At 44.6% G+C, this 22,729-nt stretch overlaps 1 protein-coding gene across 1 annotated transcript in view; it reads right to left on the bottom strand.

Moving 5' to 3' along the window:
- RBPMS2 (RNA binding protein, mRNA processing factor 2) overlaps window positions 1-21,848 on the bottom strand; it is a 39,056-nt gene extending 17,208 nt beyond the window's left edge. The window contains exon 1 of the mRNA XM_063142892.1: window positions 21,331-21,848. Within this exon, the coding sequence (XP_062998962.1) occupies window positions 21,331-21,384 (54 nt within the window). The 5' untranslated portion in view covers window positions 21,385-21,848. The remainder of the gene's footprint in view (window positions 1-21,330) is intronic.
- Between the last annotated feature and the right edge of the window lie 881 nt (window positions 21,849-22,729).

Here is a 22,729-nt window from a genome sequence, read left to right as displayed (position 1 = left end):
TTGCTCCTTCTCCTGCACACCCCTGTTCCAATTACATCAGTATTCTTAGGTTTTGGAATAAAAATGGTCTTAGATGATGGAGCAATTTTGTATTTTTGTAACAACTTAAGCATCCTAAACCACCCACTCACAAAGGTTCATGTTACTTTGACCCATGAATGCTCAGAAGGACCACACTGGAAGAAAAAGCACCGGGCCTCTTTTAAAAGATGACGTGGCACAACACCGGCTCAACTTCACCGAGTTGACCTTGCTTTGCTCTCTGGAGAGGGCGGCCTCCCAAATTCAAGAGGTTCAATCCCTACAAAGTAGGAAAACGCCGGAAGGGAGTACAGTTTGTCTGGAACAGCTGCACAAGGGCTGTCTAGATGTTACCAGATTAGGGTGGTCATTTTACAGAGGACAGTCCTCCATTTTGGAGAGCTGGCAGAGGACAGTCCTCTATTTAAAGAAGCGTTCAGCTCAGATCCAGTTTAAGGTCAAAGAATCATAAAGCGGAAGAGAGCAGAGTACGTGAAGTTGCCCATCAACACTTCACACCTGGACAGGAGACTGAGCAGGTACACAGGCCACCTAGTCAGTCTTTCCCATGGTAAGCTATATTGTATTTCTATTTAAATTATAATTCTTAGTTCCAAATTTGCACCTATATATTTCAATTTGCTATGCAAATTGGTGTCCTCTTTTGCCTTTTTGGGGGCGATGGATTTTGTCTTTGGGGGCAATGCATAAGTGGCCACCCTATACCAGTTTAAGATTCTCCACCCCTCCCCTGCCCACCAAGGTCTCAGAAAGACATGCTCTCCTCCTATTGCAACCAAGCCCCTGAAGGGAGAGAGTGGTGCCCAAGCCAGGCTGTAACATATTTGAATACATTTCCCCAACAGCGAGACTCAAATCCTCCATTCTTTCTAGAGAAAGGTTGAGGTGGTAGGTCAAAGAGGCATGACTTTTAATCTAACACAGTACAGTCGGGATCAGAATTCTCACTGCAGTGAGGCAGAAAGGGTGCAAGAGCACCCCAAGACTTTTGAATTGAGATTTCTTCCCAACTAACTGAGCTCTGGATCAGCCCACATGCTCCAAGTTAAGAATTTGGCAGCCTCGTACATGGCTTTGGAGATCCTCTCAACATTGGAGGCAAACGAAATGGGGGCAGGCACTCAGCAGCGCCAACAACCTCCATTGGCATCCAAAAGCTTTACATCATGGTATGTATCATCACCGCCTAATAGCTTCAGAATGTGCCACTTGTTTGCATCTTAGGAACTGTCATTTTGCTTACAGCTTTCTCAGCAAGGGTTTACTAAAAAGCTTCTGCCACTCCATATTTGGAGGCAGAAGGAAACCAACAAAGACAGCATAATAACCAAGCTGTAGCTGAAGTAAACACATATTCTTTCCTTGCTTACTCATGCCTCCATTTCCTCCTTCCTCTGTTTTTCTCTATCTATGTTACATTTTAAGCCCCTTGGGGTAGGGACCCATCACACCTGCTCTTTGTGAAGGGCCAGGGACACACATGATGCTAAAGAAGCTAATAACGATAACAACAAATAATGGGTTTTGGCTTTAATTGATGCAGGAAAGTGTTGCATTGCAGAGTAGACCTGCTTGTAGCAGGTTTGATAAATTCCACCCCTTTCCAGACAACAAACATTTGTGAAAGCACCAACACAGTAAAGCTCAAAAGCTGAACAGCTCTCAGAAATTCCTATTCAGTGCACCGTTCTGCTGGCAAGCGCTGTACATACATGAAAATGTAAGGCAGACACAGCCCTAAAGCTTGCAAACTGGTAGGGAGAAACAAGGGAAGGAGAAAACAAAGACTAGCTTTTATTCTGGCATTGTCAAAGGATAGTTGGCAGGTATTTATATCCAGTTGGGACCAGGCTGACCTTCCTTTTCTTTCCTTTCCCCCCTTGACCTCAGAATGAGAGGATCAAATCTAATAGTATCTTGGTGCTTAGAAGCAACACGAGAATTCTTATCAGGAAGAAGGTGGTGCAACAGCTACCCAGCTGCCCTTAGTCCACTGGCTGATGACCAAGACCAGAGTGACCTTGCAGCAGCATGAGGTCAGCTGGAGATTCTTCTAGCTGGGATGAGTAGGAAGCAAGCAATTAAGGTCCCTATAACTGTTCACCCTTTGGCTGATTTTTTGAGCTAGGCTGTTCCTCCAGAGTTTCAAGAGGAACGGAACCCCCAAGACTAGTCAGGCACAAGCGCTTCCCTTTAGGGGCCGTAGCTCAGTGTGATAGAGCACATGCTCTATCACACTGCAGAAGGTCCCAGGTTCAATCCCCGGCTTCTACAGGCAGAGCAAGGAAAGAATCCTACCTGAAACCCTTGAGAGATGCTGCCAGTCAGTGTTGACAAGACTGGGCTAGATGGGCCAACGATCTGACTCAGTATAATGCAGCATCCTATGTTCCTACTTTCTCCATAGGAGAAACAGCACCTTCGCCCCTGCAAGGTTCAATCTAACACCATAGCCCAGTCATTTAATGCAGGTTGGTGTTCGGCACCATAAAGCATTTTACATTTATTCTAAATTACCATTATTCTTCAAATCTTTCGGAGGTTAAAACTAGACTGCGTACGTAATAAGATGTTATAAGTATCCCAGTGCCTGTAGAGCAGAAATGGGATCAATAGCTGCTAACAAGGTGCATTCAAATGTACGTTAGGGCTAGATTTCCCAATTGAAAGTAAATACTATTTGAAAGCTCAGAACAGGCATCACCAGATTAATAATGGGAACTAGGGCATATAAAACCAATTCTAGCCTGCTTGCATTGGCTGCTTGTATGTTTCAGAGCCTGGTTTAAAATGCAGATTTTAACTTATAAAGCCTTACAAGGCTCAGGACGGCAATATCTGGCAGACTGCCTCTCCCAACCTGAACATACCTGGACGCTATGATCAACATCTAAGGCTTTCCTCCAAGTGCCACCTCCGAGGGAGACTCAGAAGGTGGCAACAAAGGAGACGGCCTTCTCAGTGGTGCCCCCCCCCCCCCCCGACTCTGAGCTCCCACTGAGACCTGCCTGACACAGACACTGTCATGTTTCGGGGCCAGGTTAAGACTGCCCTCTACTCCCAGGCATTGAATGGCATTTGACAAAGGCATAGGATGGTGCATTTATGTCTGCTGTCTTGAAAAAGTATATTATTAAAAAATTGTTTACTAAAATTGTTTTTACTGGTTTAATTTTTATATGTTAAAAAATTAGCCTGTTTTTATTGTAATGTTGTATTTTGTAATGCTGTTGTATTTTTTATGAATTGCTGTAAACTGCCCAGAGAGCTTTAAGCTATGGAGCAGTATAGACTTTTCAGCACCAAAGTACCATTAGTCAAATAGCAGCTCTAATTTCCTTAGAGACATTGTACCACATGCTAGAAGTCAAGAGAACCTACAGAATGTGGACAAAATGTCAGCGGAGTGAGGCAAGCAAAATATTCTACGATGGGCCAACAGCTAAGAACAGTAAGTACGAATTGTTCTGGATCTGATCGTACCCTCTAGTTTGCAGTAGTTTTATGATGACACTTAACGAGTGACAGAGGATGTGGGGAATGTGAGTCTTAAATTTGCATTCTAATTAGCACAAGTGTTCCACGTTTCTTCAGCTCTTAAATGCCATAAAAACCCAATCACCAGCCTCTGTGTTGTGCCACACAGTCTCTCATTATGGAAACAGAAACTCAGCAGTCTGTTTGCAAAGGAAAGCTTTAAAAAATTGCTACAGGAACAGTTTACCTAGGCAACTCCCTTGCTTATGTGTAACAGTAATCTGAAGTGACACTTTCCCAGCCCATTAACAAACCACAACCATGGAACAGCTAAAGAGACATTTCTACTACCACATCCAGTTATCCTTAATCAGTCAGGAAGCATCTCCATCAGATTAAGTTTAATAAGGAAGTTTGACAAACTGGCCATCTGAAGTGCAAGTTTGGCTAGCTTTGCTATTTTGCTTCTGTTAGGCTGCTTCCAACATGCTTAGCACAATCGGCCGTGGTTATGCAGGATCTTGAACCTAGACATGGCTTATTCTTATTTCTACACAAGACATTTGTGCACTCCTGGCTCCAAACTGTTACTCACAGCAAGTAGTACTATTTAATACCCCCAAATCTAGTCTATGACAAGGAAAATCTTGGCCACGTTGAAGATGCAGCACCGTGGGAGTACCCTCTCTGGGCCATGTTGATAGGATAGGATAGGGTAGGGCTAATGTTGATCAGAAAGAAGAGAGTGGCTAGCTGGAAGGGGTAAAGATGCTACAAGCAGGCCAAGATCCTTGGGAAGGAACTGCTATGACTGGCCATTATACCACCGCTAAGAACAGCTGCAAGAGAAAACGACCATCCCTTCCCTCCAATTCTTAGCTTTCTTAATTTGTAGCTGAATTGGCTTGTAAACCACTCTGGAAATTGAACCCTGCTATATAAATAAAATAGATTCAACTGCATAGATTCAACTTTGAGAGGGGGAGAGGGAAAATACACACATTCTTCCTTGTATGAGTAATACATGCAAGTACACACCCCAGGAAGAATACGTTAGTGTTCTTGGTGCAAGGGGCTATTTTCAAATTGGTGACCTGTCCATCGCCGATTTCCAGCTGTATAATAACATGATGATTTTGAATCAAGGAATATAGTCATTTAATCTGTCCAACCATCCTTGCATCCTCTCTCAACCTTTGATCTGTAGGATCAAAGTCTAATAATTTACAGGATATGGTGGCAGCATATTTAAAGCCAGGACTTGATTTGTTGGGATCTGCAAAGTTCTAGGCACCTGATTCTCATAAGAAAAGGCAGAACAAAAATCTAGCATCCCTTTCCAACAGTGGTCATCCAAACACCTCCAGGAATACAGTAAGAACACAGGATCTTTTCTCGATCCTCCCAGAGTGCAGGACACGGAATAACGGGCTCAAGTTAAAGGAAGCCAGATTCCAGCTGGACATCAGGAAAAACTTCCTGACTGTTAGAGCAGTACGACAATGGAATCAGTTACCTAGGGAGGTGGTGGGCTCTCCCACACTAGAGGCCTTCAAGAGGCAGCTGGACAACCATCTGTCAGGGATGCTTTAGGGTGGATTCCAGCATTGAGCAGGGGGTTGGACTCGATGGCCTTGTAGGCCCCTTCCAACTCTGCTATTCTATGATTCTATGATTCTAAGTATAGTAAAAGCACTTGCGTCATTTGGCAGCAGCATCACGTGGTGAGGAGTTGCAATGTTTTTACACCTGGTATTTTCATCTAGCTGTCATTTTATTTTATTCTGTAATCATGTTTTTATTATATTTTAATGTATTTCTAAACAATTTTAATTGTCTCTGTAAACTGCCCTGAGTACCATTTTTGGTACAAAAGGATACCAAATCAAACAAAATCAAATCAAATAAAGAAATCAATATAATAGCTAACAGTTGCTGATATTTTTAAAGCCGATCGTCCATGAATTTGTCTAGTTCTTTGTAAAATCATCTTCTACTACTACTAGCCATCCACACATTGTGGCTGTGAGTTCTATAAATTAACCACACCAGCATTTCCCAACCTGGTGGTTTCCAGATGTGCTGGTTTACCATTCCCATAATCTGGAGGGTTGGGGATTGTTAGTCCAACACATTGGGGGGCATTGGGTTTCACTGCAGATTCCAAGGGTTAAACCTAAAGACTTTTCATGTAATTTGTGGGCTCCCAATATTTATAGGGGTACCAAGCTCAGACTCCCACCTCCCAGATGCTGCAGGAAGTAGAATTAGAAGCTGCCACCCATTCATCCTCTCTCTGGATGAAAGCACAATATTTAATATTCAGACCCACACCTTCATAGGTAAAAGTATCATCTGTCAGAGAAGTGTTACAAAGATTGAGGGGAGATCAAACATCAAGGGCTAACAGGATGCTGGCTACTCCTCAAAATGCCTTGATTTCAGACATGTTGAAGGCACTAGTCCTTGTTTCGCAAATTGAGTACCTACTTCTGTTCAGTGTTTATAGACCTTAAGTCTGACGTATCTAGGCCATTGGCTCCTGACTTATGCCTTGGCATTAATACCATAGAGCAGCCTTTCCCAATCTGATTCCTCCCAAATGTTCTGGATGACAACTCCCAACATGCTGGCAGGGACTGATGGGAATTGAAGTCCAAACATCTGGAGGGCTTCAGGTTGAAGGCTGCCATAGATCAAAATAGGTTTTTACCCTACCCTTGTGCTAGTGAGTGAACATGCCAACCTAGACGAATGAGATGTTGAACAATCAGAATACCAACCTGAGATTTTGTCAAAGCACTTCTATTAGTGTGATCTAAGCAGCTTTGACCTGACAGCCTCCCAAGGCAAGAGAGAGGGCTGGAAGATGGCAAACATAATCCTCTCCAAGGAGGTCTTAACTGGGGCAGAACTTGGATGAACGTAAGAACATACAAAGAGCCAGGTTGGATCCATCTAGTTCAGCATTCTGTTCACACAGTGGCCAATCAGCTGCTTCTGGGGAACTCACAAGCAGGACCTGAGTGCAAAACCACTGTCCAACCCATGTTCCCCAGCAACTGGTCCACATAGGCATACAGCCAGCAGGACTAGTAGCCTCTGATAGCTTTCTCCTCCATGAATTTGCAGCTGGAACAAGCCATTCCTGGATGCAGCTACTCAAGGCCTTGCAGCTGCCGCCGCTGTTCTCCAAAGCAGCTTGTCAGGCTGATCCCAGAACACAGGATAAGATGCAGCTGGAACTGTTTGACGTGAGCCGGATGGAATGCTACGGCTGCATCAGGCAGCTTTAAACACCGGACTTATAAGGCTCTGAGCAATCTCAAAACACACACAGAGCTTGCAAAACAAAGTTGTAGGAAGGGGAACATTTGGAACCTTCAAAAACAAAGATTAGCTGCTGACAGCATATTTCTAAACTGCCAGTCCCAAAGAGTATAGAAGGCTCATTAAGCCCCAAATTCATAAAAGAATGAACCCGCCTGTCTAGCTATTAATCAAAGGAGCTGGATCTCATAAGAAGTGGGAAATTGGAATAGTGTAGTGACTGAATAAAGGTTTGGGGTTACTTGCTAGAAAATATTTCTCTACTCAAGATCATAGATGACCCATGTAACAAAGACCTATTTCTGGGGGGATCATTTTTACTGTTGATATATCTAGTATTTAGTAGGAGAAAAATAAAGTTTAGCATTGACTAATTTATACGTCTCAGATTTGAAGTGGTTCACAGCACCCTTTGTATATATTCTATAAGCTTGTTCTTTCTTCAGATTTTACATCCTGATCGGTAGCAAGGAATATATTCTCAATTTATTTCTTTTTACTCTACACTTTGGCACATGCAATTCATCCATGGTCCTTAGTAGCGAATTTACTCAGTTGCATTCTGCAAGTGTAAAAAGGTGTTTTTTTTTGTGAAAACTTATAAATTTTTATGGGCTCAGTGCCAATGCACCTCCTCAGATTTTGTAACTCATTTAATACTGGCAACAAGAGAGTCCTTTTTAATCTCTTTTCCAAAGTCCAATCAGGTTCTTTGCCTGCAGGCAAGACTAAAGCAGACCCAAGTAGATGGCCGGCAAGGCTGTCAAGAAACCAGCTGCATCCTGGGCTCTTGCTGTTTTGGCCAGTACATGTCCTGGGCAGATACACAATCCGACAGCAAAACTCAAGAGCTAAATTCTCACAATCAATTGAATAGTGTCACCATCTTTCCCAAAAGTTTTATGTAGACCTTAAAGAAAGTCCCGTGCTTGTTTGCATCTGCTAATTTTGATCAGCCCTGTTAGCACACATCTGGAGTATGGTAAGAATTGCCTCCAGATGGCCCAAGCACTTCCCTACTTCTACCTAACAGAATAGAGAAATATACAGCTGATATGGAACTACTCCACTTGCCTAGCTAAACGAAGCTAGTGGATACCACATCTACCAGTCTCTCATGGCAGTCTGGAGGTACCTAGACCAAGAATTACAGTGCTTCTCATTCAAGGGCTATAATTTGAGGGTTGATCACATGCTTTGGATGCAGAAGGTCCCAGGTTCCGTCTCCAAGAAGTCCCTGGAAACACCTCTGCCTGAAACTCTGCAGCACAATACACTACATAGAGCTAGATAGACCAAAGACACAATTTGTTAGAAGGTAGTGCCCTATCCTCTCACCCTTTCTACTGCAGTATGTTATGACTGTTGCATGAATGCAGACTCTGTTTGTGGAGAAATGGGGGCAAGTTCACATGCAGCAGCAAAAGGCAAGAGATTGCCAATTGTTTTCAACCCTGGCTTGTGACAAGAGATTTAAGCCCATTAAATATCACTGAACTGAAAGACGGATATAAGAGGTGTCAAGCTTGGTTAAGCGGGTACAGAACTGGCTTCCTCCAGGGATGCAATATTGAAAAAGGAAAGGCATTAAAGTTCAGCAAGCAAGTTTGATTGCCACTGGGAAACTGTCATCTATGTTCCCTAGATCTCAGTGCCAAAGGACAGAACAGGCCCATCCTGTGCAAATCTCACCACCAAGAGCAAGTGTTCCCTGTAATCAACCATTTCATGTTTCTAGTACGCTGCGTCAGTAGTAACACTGATGGGGCTTATGTGCTAGCACTATGCCATTTGGCTCCTTTTACGAATGAGGATGAAGAAGGATAAGGAGAGAAGCAGACTCTGGGCAGACATCAGTGGCGGAATCAGAACATGGCGAGCCAAGCATGTTTCAGACTGCACATCCTGCCTTTATGACTTGCGACAGTCGGACCTTTTCGTGCAGCCAGGCATGAATGACATTTCAACACGTTATGGGTAACAGTGGCAGACTGGGGGAGGATGTGAGCCCACCTCTCCTACACAGACATCCTTAAGAAGCATGCTACTTTTGGGGCTCCATACGGAGTGAAGACATCACCAGTGGAGTTGAGGTTGCTTCACAGGGAAGCATCTGCTTTATATCTGCCACCACCAAAGGCTCAGAAAAAACCCAGCTAAGAGAGCAGAGACGGCACAATGCTTTCCTGGCTAACATTTCCTCCCGTTGCAAGGAAGAGGGCAATTCGAGCACCTGTGCTTGGTGACTATGTTTAGGACAGGAAGTGTACCCTCCAATCAACTGGGAATATTAAGATCAACAATGGTCTTTGCATGGAGGAGCAGGAAGCACATTGGCCAAGATATCCTATGATCGGGGCTGCTTGAATCTGGTGCCAGAAACATATTTATTACATTTATATACCACCCCATAGCCAAAGCCCTTTGGGCGGTTTACAAAAGTTAAAAACAGTAAACATTAAAAAATATACAAAATTTAAAAACCATCCGAAAAATAAAAACAACAGTATCCATTTAAAAATAACAGTTCTGGGGTCCATAAACAAACAAACTTAACATATGTTAAATGCTGTTAAATGCCTGGGAGAAGAGAAAAGTCTTGACCTGGTGCCGAAAAGATAACAATGTTGGCGCCAGGCAAGCTTCATCGGGGAGATCATTCTACAGTCAGGGGCCATCACCAAAAAGGCCCTCTCCCTTGTTGCCATCCACAGAGCTTCCCTCGGAGTAGGCACTCGGAGGAAGACCTTAGATGGTGAGCGCAGTGTACGGGTAGGTTCATGTCGGGAGAGGCGTTCCATCAGGTATTGCGGTCTCAAGCTTTGTTGTACCAAGAATCTCAACTATTGCGATTTGTATGATGCACTTATGTGAGCACAAGCACTCATGCTCTTAAAAACAAGCATGCTCGACTAAAAACGTTGTTCTTGAATGCAGAGAAGTGTATAAAGACTTTAAATTATTGCAGTGAGGAATATAATAGTGGGAGAAGATATAACCAGAAGTTATGGGCAGTATGTCTGTACACACCCTGGGATGGAGGGAGATGCATGACTGCAAATTGCAAGGAAGAGGCAGAACAAGCCTCTTGTTAGCTACTAAAAATCCCAAAGGGGAGGGAGAAGAGATTCCAACCCACCTGCAGCTTCCTGCTCCAAGATATGCTTCACCAATATTTTTGCAGCCGGAGTAATATATGAGGGGGTGGGGGAGAGAATCCAATATGCTACAACCACTATCCCTATGAGTTGGCATAATTCTGGCAGAATGTGTGATTAGATAGATCCTTGGTCTGATCCAGCATGGCTCTTCTTATGACCTGGAATCAGGTTTGGGTGATCCATAAAAATAGAACTGGTTAAGCAGAGACCAGTTAATGAATTCACTTGGACATGGCTTTATAAAACCCATATTAATGAACACACTTGAACATGTCTACATATAGCTACTTTGGTACTAGCAAGTCTTATCCGAGATGTGGGGTGAAGGCATTTGGACCACATTGTTTGCAGTAGAGACTTGTTTCAATGCACCTCAGACAAATATACTCAAATTTTTAACATTGAGTTAGACATGTATATCAGACATTTTGCAGGGCTGCTGTGTAGAGATCTTATAATGCAAGAATAATCCTCTTACTTTTTTTTAATAAAAAAAATCTGCAATCCTGCTCAAGACTAACTATCCATTATCTTGTTTAAAAAAATTTCACGCCTACATGCTTATGAGCTTTATCATCCTGTAGAGTCAGCATTTACTCTTCCATGTGTGTCAGTAGCAAGTTATGTAGGCGGAGTTAGAATCCTATTTCATTCCTGGAACAAGTAGTGTAAGGGTGCTTCCAGATGGCGGGATCCTAGCAATAGTAATTTGAAGGTGTTGTGCAGTTACTCTGTCTTTCCTTCCTTTACAGATTTTCCATGGTTAAAAAAAAAAAAGACAAGCAGCAGTGGGAAAACATGGGAGGGCTATGCGTGGAAGATAAATGGCTTCTCTACACAGAAGCTTTTTATCCCACAATTTTACCAGAACTTCTGTTTCTGTATTCTTTGCAGTATTAAGCTCATCCCTTTTCATGCACTTCTGTTTCTCCGCCCCTTCCCTGGAGCTTCTTTATATGATTCATTATACCGCCACTAGAGGACACTGTGTTATAGTGCCATTTCCTCTTTTCACTGAGAAATTCAATTCCAGTTATTTAAATAACTTATTTTTAAAAAGGGATAAAAGTCAGAAAGCATGGGAGAGGACTGGAGCTTGACATCATCATGTAAAAGTCCTGCAAACTTCCATGAGTAACTAATCTTGAGTGGCGGATAAAAAAAAGCCCCAGGTGGGGAAGCCAAATGTCATTTGGACTCCCTATAAAACTCAATGAATGAGGCAGAGCGATGGTGCCATAAAAGCCTGAAAGCACCTAAAGTTACTTGCTGCGCTCTACTGGAATATGTGGACTTTGTGCAACAGCCTTCCCCAACCTGCTAAACTCCCAATGTGTTGTTTTACAATTCCCATCATCTCAAGGCAGCATGGCCAACAGATGAGATCAGTAGTCATATTTGCTTGCATAATATGCAGTGCCTGTATCCAAGTGTCTTCTAGACTGAGGCAAGATTGCTCAATATGAGCAGGGGCAAAATTCTCAGTTGTACAGAATCTTTGGATGGTACTCTGTAGCTATAAAAATTATGAATGCTAGCATGGGCTCTAATGTCTTCTTAAGTATCAACTTCATGCCAAGACGTGCTTGTGCCTCTCACATTTAGACTGCAGTTTAAGTGTGGAATTTACTATTTAGCACAGAGTTCACCACCCCCTCATTTGAAGCAATCCAGTTTCTAGCTCATACGACTCTAAACGTATTGAAAGCTTGAGCAATGCAGATGAAGTTTCAAAAACTGAACAGGGGAGTCAAGGCAGTAGGATGAGACCATGTTTCTAGCACCACATCTCCTACCAACACCCTAGGCAGCCCCCAATCCCAGAGACCGTCCAATCTTTCCCCTTTCCCATTCCTTACAGCTATTAGTGGCTACTAGCCCTGATAGTTGTGTGCTATTTCCAGTATTCGAGGCAGTAGGCCTGTGTGCACCGGTTGCTGGGGAACATGGGTGGGAGGGTGCTGTTACACCATGTCCTGCTTGTTGATCCCTGGCCGATGGCTGGTTGGCCACTGTGTGAACAGAGTGCTGGACTAGATGGACCCTTGGTCTGATCCAGCAGGGCTCTTATGATGTTCTTATGTAATTGCCAAGTCTTTCGAAAGAACTTTGCAGTTTGGGAGCAAAGTTTTTTCACTTGGTTACTTTGTATGATTTACTATATATTTGGAGAATTGGTTTCACTATGGTACAACACTTGTGTTATTTCACGCAGCAGACATACAAACCTGTGTGCAATAATGGAGTATGAAAAAATTCTGCCAAACAAGATTGGACAGGAAAACAAGAGTTCCTCCATTCTGATTTCAGAGAAGTTCTCAGGGGTGGGCAGGGCTGAAGGTTTCTTTCTCAAAATCTGAGAGAAAAACTATAGTATATGGCATGATACAGCAACTCTTCTACTCTATGCTTCATGCCAGGGAGGAAAGCATTCCCTACACATATTGGGAGCAGGAAAATATCATTGCAGAGGAAGGAGAGACTCGGGGAAGGAAAATCCATTAAGAAAAGATGGAATAGATGTACAACGTCTTCGGATGGTTAGTGCTAGGAGCCCTCTATCTGGAAGCACCCTAGGTCAACTTAGGCCATGGCTAGACCTACCCTGTCTAGCATGACGGAGGTGGTATAATCTCGCAATATTGTTATCGCAAGATCTCCCCCTCTGTCTATACGCGGTGTGCAACGTCCTACGAACAAGAGGACGTCACACCCGCCATTTTGTTTTTAAGAGGAAGGAGCGCACGAGCACTCAAATGGCAAGTGTGTGTGTGTGTGTTTTTAAAAAATCCCACTCCCCCACCCCACCCCTGATGGGCACAGAGCTCCTGAGGACCTCTGTGCCCCATGCCTGGGTCCCGGCTCCTCGCGGCTACTCACGAGGAGCCGAGGAGCCGGGACAACCCACAATGCCCGCCCACATGTTCCACAGTCTTGGGATTATCCTGAGACTGCGGAAAAAGTGGGATTAAAGGCTATGCCGACATCCCGGGGCAAGGGAGGGATCATCCCTCCCTGCTCCTGGTATCCCCTGTGCACGGAGATGATCCCTGGGTGATCCCCGGGATATCGGCAGGTCTAGCCATGGCCTTAATAAGATCCATCTATGGAAAAAGCCACTTTCATTTTTCCACATGCCCATCCAAGGCACCACCACAAAGGCATCTGTCTTAGCTGAAGTGACCATTTCAGCCTAGATGCTGGATGTTAACCAATTTCCATGCTCCTCGTATTGCTTCTTTTTTTTTGGAGGGCATTTACTCCTCTTCAGTAAATATTGTCTCTCAAAAGCATAAGGTCTTACGGGGAATGTTAGTGCACCTCGCATTATATGGGGTATAATACTAATGTTCCTCATAGAGCTATTAAGGATTATTGAATATATATGAAGTTCTTTGGACAGTAGATATAAAGACACGAAGTAACCTATCATATGGAAGCTACAGGTAGCCAACAGGACAGGGCCTATAAGCATTTGTTTCTTGGATTAATATCTCAGAACAGCAGGGATGTTGTCTCTCCTCACTCCCCCATTTTATCCTCTCTGCCACCCTGCCAGGTATGTTATGCTGAAAGTCATCATATCTGGCCTAAGATGACCAAGTGAGTTTCAAGGCCAAAAGGGGTTCTGAACTTAGGTCTCCCTGGCCCAACACTCTAACCATTGTTCTGGAACACTATAGAATTATTGGGAACAGATTTAAGTGATCCTGTCACATTCATTCACAATTCTCATACTCCAGAGCTTTTCCTGCATGCCCCACAATTTGTATTCCTACGAAATGGCAAATATTTTGGCTTAAAGTTCCTGTAGGACACAGATCGCCAAGTTGTTGCATTGCTTAAAATGCTCTTGTTTAGCTCTTCTTGCCCTCTCCACCTCCTTCCATGGATACTTAACGAAGCTAGATCAGCTTTCTCCAAAGACATCTTAGACTACAAGTCCAAGTATCCCCCAGCCAATCATGCTGGACAGAGTTTCTGGGAGTTGTAGCCCAAAACATCTGAAGGGCACCATGTGAGGCAAGACTGCTGAAGAGTCTTAGGTGACTTCCAGATGAGGCTTTTATTATGCAATCACCATGCCTCAGTCACTGAATTTTACTGTGTGTAGACATCATCCCATCATCTTTCACTTATAACCCTCCAGTGTCTTCTTGTTGCTTCTTCAGTCTTTTTTCTTTCCATATGTCAAGATTATTCTTTTGGAGAAAGTTGTGGGAGTTGTAGTCCAACCATTCTGTAGGGCCCCAAATTGGGGAAGGTGGCTGTATCAGTTTAAATTGTTAATACCATAAAAACTGTTCTCATCATAAAAAAACAACAACCTCCATCTGGATGCTTTCAGATACTTCGAGATGGAGGCATTTTAATAGTAACAATCAAAAGGCGTTGTGCAACTCCTCCATTTTTGCCTCCTTAAAAGAACTTATGCAAAGAAAAAAGATGGAAGTAGCAGTGGGAAAACACAGAAGGTTTACAAATGGAAGATGTCACCTGGACCCCCTGTAATATCCTGTGAATGAAGCAGAGCAACGGCACATTAAAAAATCTAGTCTGGAGGCACATGTGGTGCAAACCTCTGTAATCGAAACATCTGTAGACCATAAATGAAAATCTCTATACAGGCTTGTTTGCTGGAGCTCCAGATGCAGTACGAGCAACAAACCCATAACAGGAAAGCATTTGCAACCAAATTATCTAAAGAATTTCCAGGCCTGAACTGCCAACTAGTTTGACAGCTATATGGAAAAGGATAAGGGACATATATCAACTGGAGCAAACATCTACTGAAAGACAGCGTTAGCTACGGAGCCTATTTACTCTGAGTCCTACTGTTGGCCTAGAAGAATAGCACATGGCTTCTGTGTGGCTGTCAAGATGCAGGTACTGGGTCTACATGCATTTTTTCTTTCATGATGTAAGGCAATGGGTGGAGCACCAAGCAAGTCACTGATAGACAATATACTAAACTTCATCCCTAAACAATCCCACATGAGGTCTCTCTTTCATGAACATTCATAATGTATAAGCTTCCAGCAAGAGATCGTACCTACATTGATGCTTGGACGATTTGAGCTACAGTCCTTCTCCACCGGCAGATCATTGCTTTGTATGTAGAATGTCCCTGGTCAAATTCTTGGCATCTTCAATTAAGAGGAAATTAGGTAGCTGCTGCAAAGCATTTTAGATAATACTGGACTAGATAGACCAACAGCCACCAAATCCATATGACACAGTTTCATATGGAAGCCAAAACGGTATAGCATGAAAATTGTGTTGCTGTTTTACTCAACATGTAGACTTAAACAGTTGTCTTCATCCATACTACAAGTTCCCTGAAGCAGACAGTGGATTCTTGTAATTGCTTATCCATTCAACTTTTTCCAAAGCAGTAGAAAGGTAGGATACAAATCAAATAAATATATATATTGCACCAAGATAGAGCAATGATATAATATCCTGTATCAAGAGAAAGCAAAATTCCATGACTTGCATAAATAGACAAGCATTCAAGGCAACAAAGCCCTGTTTTGAGTTGCTGCAACAGGAATTGCCCAGACACTCCAAAGTCTTTCTTTGCAGCCATACTTTCTAGATTTGCAATCAGGTATTGACATTACATGTGAACCCTGCACTATGGTTTAACTACGGGTTGTTAACCACAATCAAACCAGGAAGAGAACCCATGGTTTGTTGTTGGGCTGTGAACTCTTGCGTAGTTCAGAGTTAACCCTTAGTTACACCATAGTGCAAGGTTAGAACATGAAGACAACCCACACTCAAGCTCCAGGTGTGAACCAGGTCACTGAAGGAAAGCTGAGATTCTCAGAATGGTCGTAGCTTTTTTGAATTTCGTAATGCACTCTGTCTTGCTAAAACATCAGTCTGCCTCTGCTGATCTTAAGAACTTCCCTGATCACACACTTTAGGGAGGGTGGAAAAACAAGGAGGCCACTACTAAAGCCTTATATGTTAAGGTCGATGTGTTGGAATACAACTCCCATCATCCCCTGGTTGGGAATGCTGGTAGTTGCAGTCCACCACATCTAGGCACCACCAGGTTGGGTAAGGCTACATGATCGTATTTTATATTGTTTCTATTTAGTTTGATTTAATTTATATGTTGTCAAGACAGCTAGGTTGGCAGGTGACTAATAAATGCAAATAATCGATAGCCACAGGTAACGAGGAATTCCATGCAGACCAGTGGATGGACTGGCAGAGGGTTTCATCTCCCATTTAAGCTCAGCTTAGAAACCAAGCAGGACTCTAGAGGAGGAAAACCACCACCTCCATGCCTAGTAGCACCAAAATGCAGTGGGCTACAGGAGAAGAGACGGAGTATTCGGTCCCTCCTATGCTACATCCAACGGGCTACTAACTTGTGTATACAACACTGCACTAGGACCCAACACAGCACTGAGGTAGGTGTTTATTATGTTACCACCCTTTTTCTCCTCTTGCAAGAAACCCAAGGCAGCTCCTCCTCTCTATTTTATCTTAACAGTCCTCGAAGGCCCAAGGAATTTAATGGGAGTTTCTTTGAGTAGACATATATAGGATCCTGCTGTCTAGTAATTTTATTTATTGCATTACTATCCTGTTTTCCCCCCTCTTGCAAGTAGCCCAAGATAGTTTACATGGGTCATCTTCTTCTCCATTTTATCCTCAAAAGTCACCTGGTGAGCTTCATGGCTGGGTGGGAATTAGAACCCTGATCTCCAGAGTCCCGGTCCAACCCTAACCACTACACAATACTGGCTCTTTTCCCTTTCTTCTTGGCCTCCTGCAAGAACCATAGGTATGTCACCTTTCCATAGAATGGGAGTAGACAGCTTGTGGCATGTTAAACAGCTTATGCTACCATCAATCTTGTGTGGACCAGAATCCACTTCAGATGATGTAGTCCACAAAAGCTTATTTATGCCACAATAAGTCTTTCAGGTGCTACAAGAGTCTCTGTACAGCAAACACAAAGACACAGGGATCCTTCCAGAATTTCTTTCCATAGAAGGCACTTCTTACAGTAGAAGGTTTACCTCTCCCTCCAACCGTTCTGTTGAAGAGTCCTGTATTTCCTGGGACAACGGAAAAAACGTTTAATCAGCCAAGTCCCTTGGAAGGATATAAATATCACAAGGGGGCCAGTACAGGACACCAGGAATGTGATCTTTAGACAATAAACTTTTTACAGGCCACTTCGTTTTTGGTACCCACTTGAACCAGGGCGGATTACATATTTGGGGTGGGAAGAAGCTGTGCCAAACTAGCTTATGGGTCTTAAATTTGCTTTACTGGTAGTTAGGAACATTATAGGAGATACCCTTTAACACTGAAAGCTGCATGTGGAGAGTGCGGCCATTCTGTTCCTTGTGCTGTATACCAGTTGCACTGGATTTTCTTGAAATGAAGGGCATTGCATCATGAAACGGGACAAATTCATCTTTCTGAGCTATGACACCACCACTGCTCCCACTGAGGTACACAAATTGAACAGAACAGGCTTACTTTGTAGAGAAGCATGACCAGCAACACTACAGGGAATAACCTATAGCACAGCTTCCCCCAAAATGGCGCCTTCCACATGAGTTGGCGACAACTTTGATCATCCCCAGCCAGTCTAGGCATTGGCTGGGAACGATGGGCGTTATTATCAGATACATATGGAGGACACCAGGTTGAGGAAGCCTGCTACAACATATTGAACATCACGGTTAATGCTACCTTTCCTGGAATCATCAGTGCAACTATCTAGGGCTGGTTCCTCCAACTTGATACCCTCCAGACGTGTTGGACTACAATTGGGATGATGGGAGTTGTAGTCCAACTTACCTGGAGGGCACCAGGTTGGGGACAGCTGATCAAGGGTGAGCATAATTTCTGATGCCTGAATTAATACCAAAGTTAGCTGCTCATTTTCCAAGGTGGTCATCTTGGAACCCCAAAGGGCAAGACAGCACCCAAACGGCCTCCGTCCACCCCTTTGTTTAAGGAAGTGCAATGTGACTGCATCTACTTGACTACTAGTTATTCATCAAGCGTCTTCCTGTTTTTCATCATTAAATTATATCACTAGTCTGTGTAGCCAGGGAGCAGAGAGTTGGATGCACTCAGTGACACAGGCAGTCTCTCTGCAGAAAAGATGGCTGCATTGATTTAAAAATGGACTCCGCGCTTTTTATTTGTCCTCTCAAATTAGCCATGTTTGGGGGCTATATGTTGCATCTTTTCTTATACAAGGAAACCCCCCCAACATCCCATTCCCTTCCTCCCCCAAATCTTACAATCCCTATATAAAAAAAGCAATCATAGTAACAGGTGAAGCCATACGAATAGTTACCACAATTGTCATCTTAATCACAGGGTATTCACTAGATTACACTTTTATTACAGATTAAGCAAGTAATACACAATAGTGGCATATCACTTCGCAAAATGGCTATTTCACACTTTTTAACATGCATGGTTAAAAGAGGTTACCCCCATATGCACTTTGTACTTTAGTTGTTGAAGATCATTCTCAAACGTATCAGTCTGTTTGAATCTTTCTGGATTTCTATACTTTAGACACCTTCTAAATAGAACAACATATTTGGATGATCAGGTTTGTTAGCTGTAGATATAGGGGTTACAGTGCAGAAAACACTAAACTACCATCTGCTCTTAATGGCGTAGTTAGATATAACAGGTCATTGTTAAACCATGCTAGGATAGAACTGTTGATGTGCCTAATGTAGCAAAACTTACTTGAGCAGAAGATTTAAGCGTCTTGTTCACCTTCCCCTAAAAAACTTTCTTCAGTTATATGATTCTCTGCAGAGAAGGTGATACTTTTAATTGCAGAGATGGGCAACTTTATGTCATGTGCCAACCTATTTTGTACTAGAATGTCTGTGGCCCTCCAATGAATTTCCATTTGCAAAGCAAAAAACTGCACATTCAGGAACTCATAGCAGTTAAAGCATAACTAATGTAGGTTAAGGACGAGTGTGCACTCAGGGTAAGATATGAACTGCTTTACTGGACCAAAGTCAAGCATTATTATTATTTTTTGAACCAGCAGGCACTTGGTATTCTACTAGAAACTGCCCCATTGTCCACCAGTACACTGCCATTTATATTCGCCCCAACCCAGCCTCACTGCACCGAGAAAACTACCTGCTGAACTAGCCATGGGGTTAACACGAAGAGACCACAATTCGAAGTGCACTTCGTGTATTAGCGATGTAGCAAAGGACCTTCCTCTTTGCCAAAGGGTTTGTTTAGTGATTTGCAAGTTCCAGGATCTGTCACTTCATCAAACCAGCTCATTCGCAATGGAAATTGTTCAAGGCTTTAGTGCATCCCTCGAATTCCAGTTATACTGGGCTACTCCTGAGGTATTTCGTGGGCTTCAACCCAATCCATCATGCTACGGTAATCAAAATTATTCTGTGGACCTAAACACACACCAGGCATGCAGCTAGCTTAGCAATGACCAGCTGAATTGCAGACACGGTGGAGACATTTCTTCCACCAGTAAAGCTAAGCACACAGAAGGCATAGAAAGCGACCGACCATACACCTTTCAGGTTACCACTGCAAATTAATCCAGGAGAACTCCATGTCACATGCAATAGTGCATAAGCATCTAATTAAGTCATAAAATTAAGAGACAAGGTACAATAATGCTTTATTAGTATTATCCACCTATGATAGAGAATCCTGCCCATGAGAGCACACTAGAGTAGAACAAGCACTCTATTGAGGCATTTCACATAATGCAGGTATAATAGAGAATTTAGGGGGGAAATCTAGCATTATTTTCAGTTTTCAGATACAAGCAAAGTGTTGCCTGTAGGTTAGCCCCATTACTGCTGTATGCATTGCATATTAAGAACTTGCAGTTCTTTATGCAGCTTGGAAGGAATTAGGACCACAGTGGCCGCCATTCTGCACCAACAAAGCTACACGGCTATTTTTCAGAGGGTTGGTAAAGGGACAAGTAATCAACTGCGTCCCAAAGGGAATTGAGGTTTCTCGGTATTTCAAGAGCCGTGGATGGAAAATGGAGGTAGCGCAGCCCTAATAAGTCTGGCTGGTTTCAGTTCATGCTATAGCTGCTTCTTTCGTACTGGACAGATATAGGGGCAATATGTGAATACAGGAATTTTCACAAGCAACCAATGCTACATAATAGGCAGGCATTACAAGATTATGAGATCTATGGTGTCCATTCAACTACATAAAGTCCTCTTCGCAAGGAAGTGGTGATGCAGGCGGCAAAATGCATGAGACTCTTGACTGAAAGAAGCCAGGAAGTCAGTTTGCTCCTGGCTCTTGTATGGAGCTGAACCATGATAGGTGCCATAACCAAACCAGGACTGATGTCTTAATATATTCATATCTGCATTGATTCTGACAACACGGTGAGGACCCAAACAACATTTGTGTCTCCAAGAGAACAAGCAGGAGGAAAGGAAACCAAGCGTCACTTCTAAGCTACACTAACCTCCAAAGCAGCAAGCTCTAAATCAGCAAAGGCATCCATGCAATGTCATTTAAGAGGCAGGAAACTCGGCTCTTTGGCTCCAAAGGCCATGTGCTCTCTAGGTCAGGGCATCCCATTAGTAGATCAAGAGGAGCACCATATAGGTAAGCGGGAAGATGGCAAGCATAGGGACCACTTTAAGGCATCCTCCCCCATTTGACAATCAACCCATCCTTGGACAATAGTAGCCACCGGCAGCATATACCAAGGAGAGATTTCAGGGCCGGAACAGCTTTCCTCCTCTCCAAGAAGAGAAGGAGCAAAGCATGTCTCCATATTTGTGACTCCCACGCCAGACAGATTTAAAAACAAACAAACACATACACACCCAACTTCACCCACCCCACCAAAGGTCTGGAGAGGAAATGTGTGCAGCAGAGTTAGAGGCGCACAAGAGGCACCTTCCTTGGCAAAGGAAACACCTCGCCAGAGAGAGAGAGAGAGAGAGACTTTTCAAGGCAAACCAACAGGAACACCCAGCAGGCAAGCTGGCTTCTTAACTCGCTTGCAGACCAAAAAGAAAGGTCAGAGCGGTTAGGGCTAGGTGCACCCGAGCCAGAAGCGGGGCTAGCAGAAAGGCCACCCTCCCTTGGAGCCATGAAAAGAAACCGGCTACTGCACTAGGCGCCTCATGCCAAAGTGAGCGCCGCGCAGCCTCCGAGCAAGCGGGGCGTCCGGAGCTCCTGCAAAATGGGCGCCTTTCTCCTGCCCTGAGGGGAGCCCACAGACCCGGGCCCGGCCCAGCCATGGAGCATGCCCGACGGCGGGGCTTCCCGCAAAGCCTACCTCTTCCTCGAGGTTGTTGCTGCTGTGCTCGTTCTCCTTGGGCAGGTTGCTCATGGTGGGTGCAAGGAAGGGCGCGAGGAAAGCCGGGGAGGCGGGGGAAGGGGGGCTCGCGTGCTGGTCCTAGGTGGCTGCCTCGCCTTTTCTCGCTCGCTCGCTCTCTTCTTCCCCTCTTTCCTTCCTTCTTTGCTCCCTCAGAGGGGCGCCGAGAGGACGACGACGGCGCCGAGGAGGAGCGGCGGCTGCCCAGGCGAGCCTGGCGTGGGATAAGGTGGGGCAGGTGCCTGGTGCGAGCAGCCGGGGAGGGGAAAGCGGTGACCGAGGGGTGGACGGGGCGAAGGGGGCCCCCGACGTGCGCTGGTGCCGTGCAGGTGGGCAAGGGGGAAAGTGCGGCTTATTTGACGCGCCCCAGGCTCACATCCAGCTGGCTGGCGGCGCCGGCCAATGAGCGGCGAAGGGGGCCAACGAGCTGCAGCTGCTGCCGGGCCCCGCGCAGCGCGCGCCTCTTCGCTGCGTCCCTCAATTGCACGCGCCCACAGGGAGCGCCCTGCCCGGCCGGGGCGGGGCCGGCGGCCCAGCCCCTCGGCCTGCATCACCGTCGCCAGGGGAACTCGCCAGCCAATCGCGGCCGCCGCCGCCGGCTGCAAACTTTCTTCGGCCCTCGACGGGTGTCATTTTTTCCCCCCTCTCTCTCTCGCTCGCTCGCTCGCTCGCTCCTTCCTCCGCGAAACTTTTTAAACTTTGATGAACTTGCCTGATTGAACTTTCTTAAAGGGCTCTCGCGCATTTCCGCCTCTTCTCTCCTTTCCTCCTTTCCTCTTTTTTCTTTTTCTTTCTATTTCTCTCAATCTCTCCTTCTCTTCCTTTTCTTTTCCCTTTCTTTCTCTCCTTTTCTTTCTTTCGTTCTTTTCTCCCTTTCTTTCGTTCTCTCCTTTTCTCTCTCTCTCTTTCTCCTTTTCTTTCTTGCTCTCGCATTTCCTCTACTTTTCTTTCTTTCTCTCGATCTTTACTGATTTTCTTTTTTATATTATTTTATCTTTCTTTGATCTCTTTCTTTCCCTTTTCCTTTATTCTCTGTCCTTTTCTTTCTTTCTCTCTCTTGCGCATTCCCCCATCGCTCCTTTTTCTTCCTTGTCGCCTGAAACAGGGATTCCCAGTTCCCACTCCCACGCGGTCCCGACCCCAGCCCCAAAGGAAAGGGGGCCGTCGCGGGCGTTATTTTTCTTCTGCATCCCGGCGATACACCCGATTGTATCCTCAGAGGACCCGGCGGTTGAGATCCGAGAGAGGCGGAGGTGGGGGGCCGGGGGAGCCCTTCTGGGCCGAGGTGGGGGGCCGGGGGCGCCCTCCCCCAGGGGTCCTGGCGGCGTTTGCGCTCAGCCAGCTCGACGACCGCGGATTC

This window comes from Elgaria multicarinata, chromosome 16 (assembly GCF_023053635.1).
Source record: "Elgaria multicarinata webbii isolate HBS135686 ecotype San Diego chromosome 16, rElgMul1.1.pri, whole genome shotgun sequence".
Taxonomy (NCBI): domain Eukaryota; kingdom Metazoa; phylum Chordata; class Lepidosauria; order Squamata; family Anguidae; genus Elgaria; species Elgaria multicarinata.
Note: the sequence above shows the minus strand (reverse complement) of the source record. Positions and strands in the feature narration are given on the sequence as shown.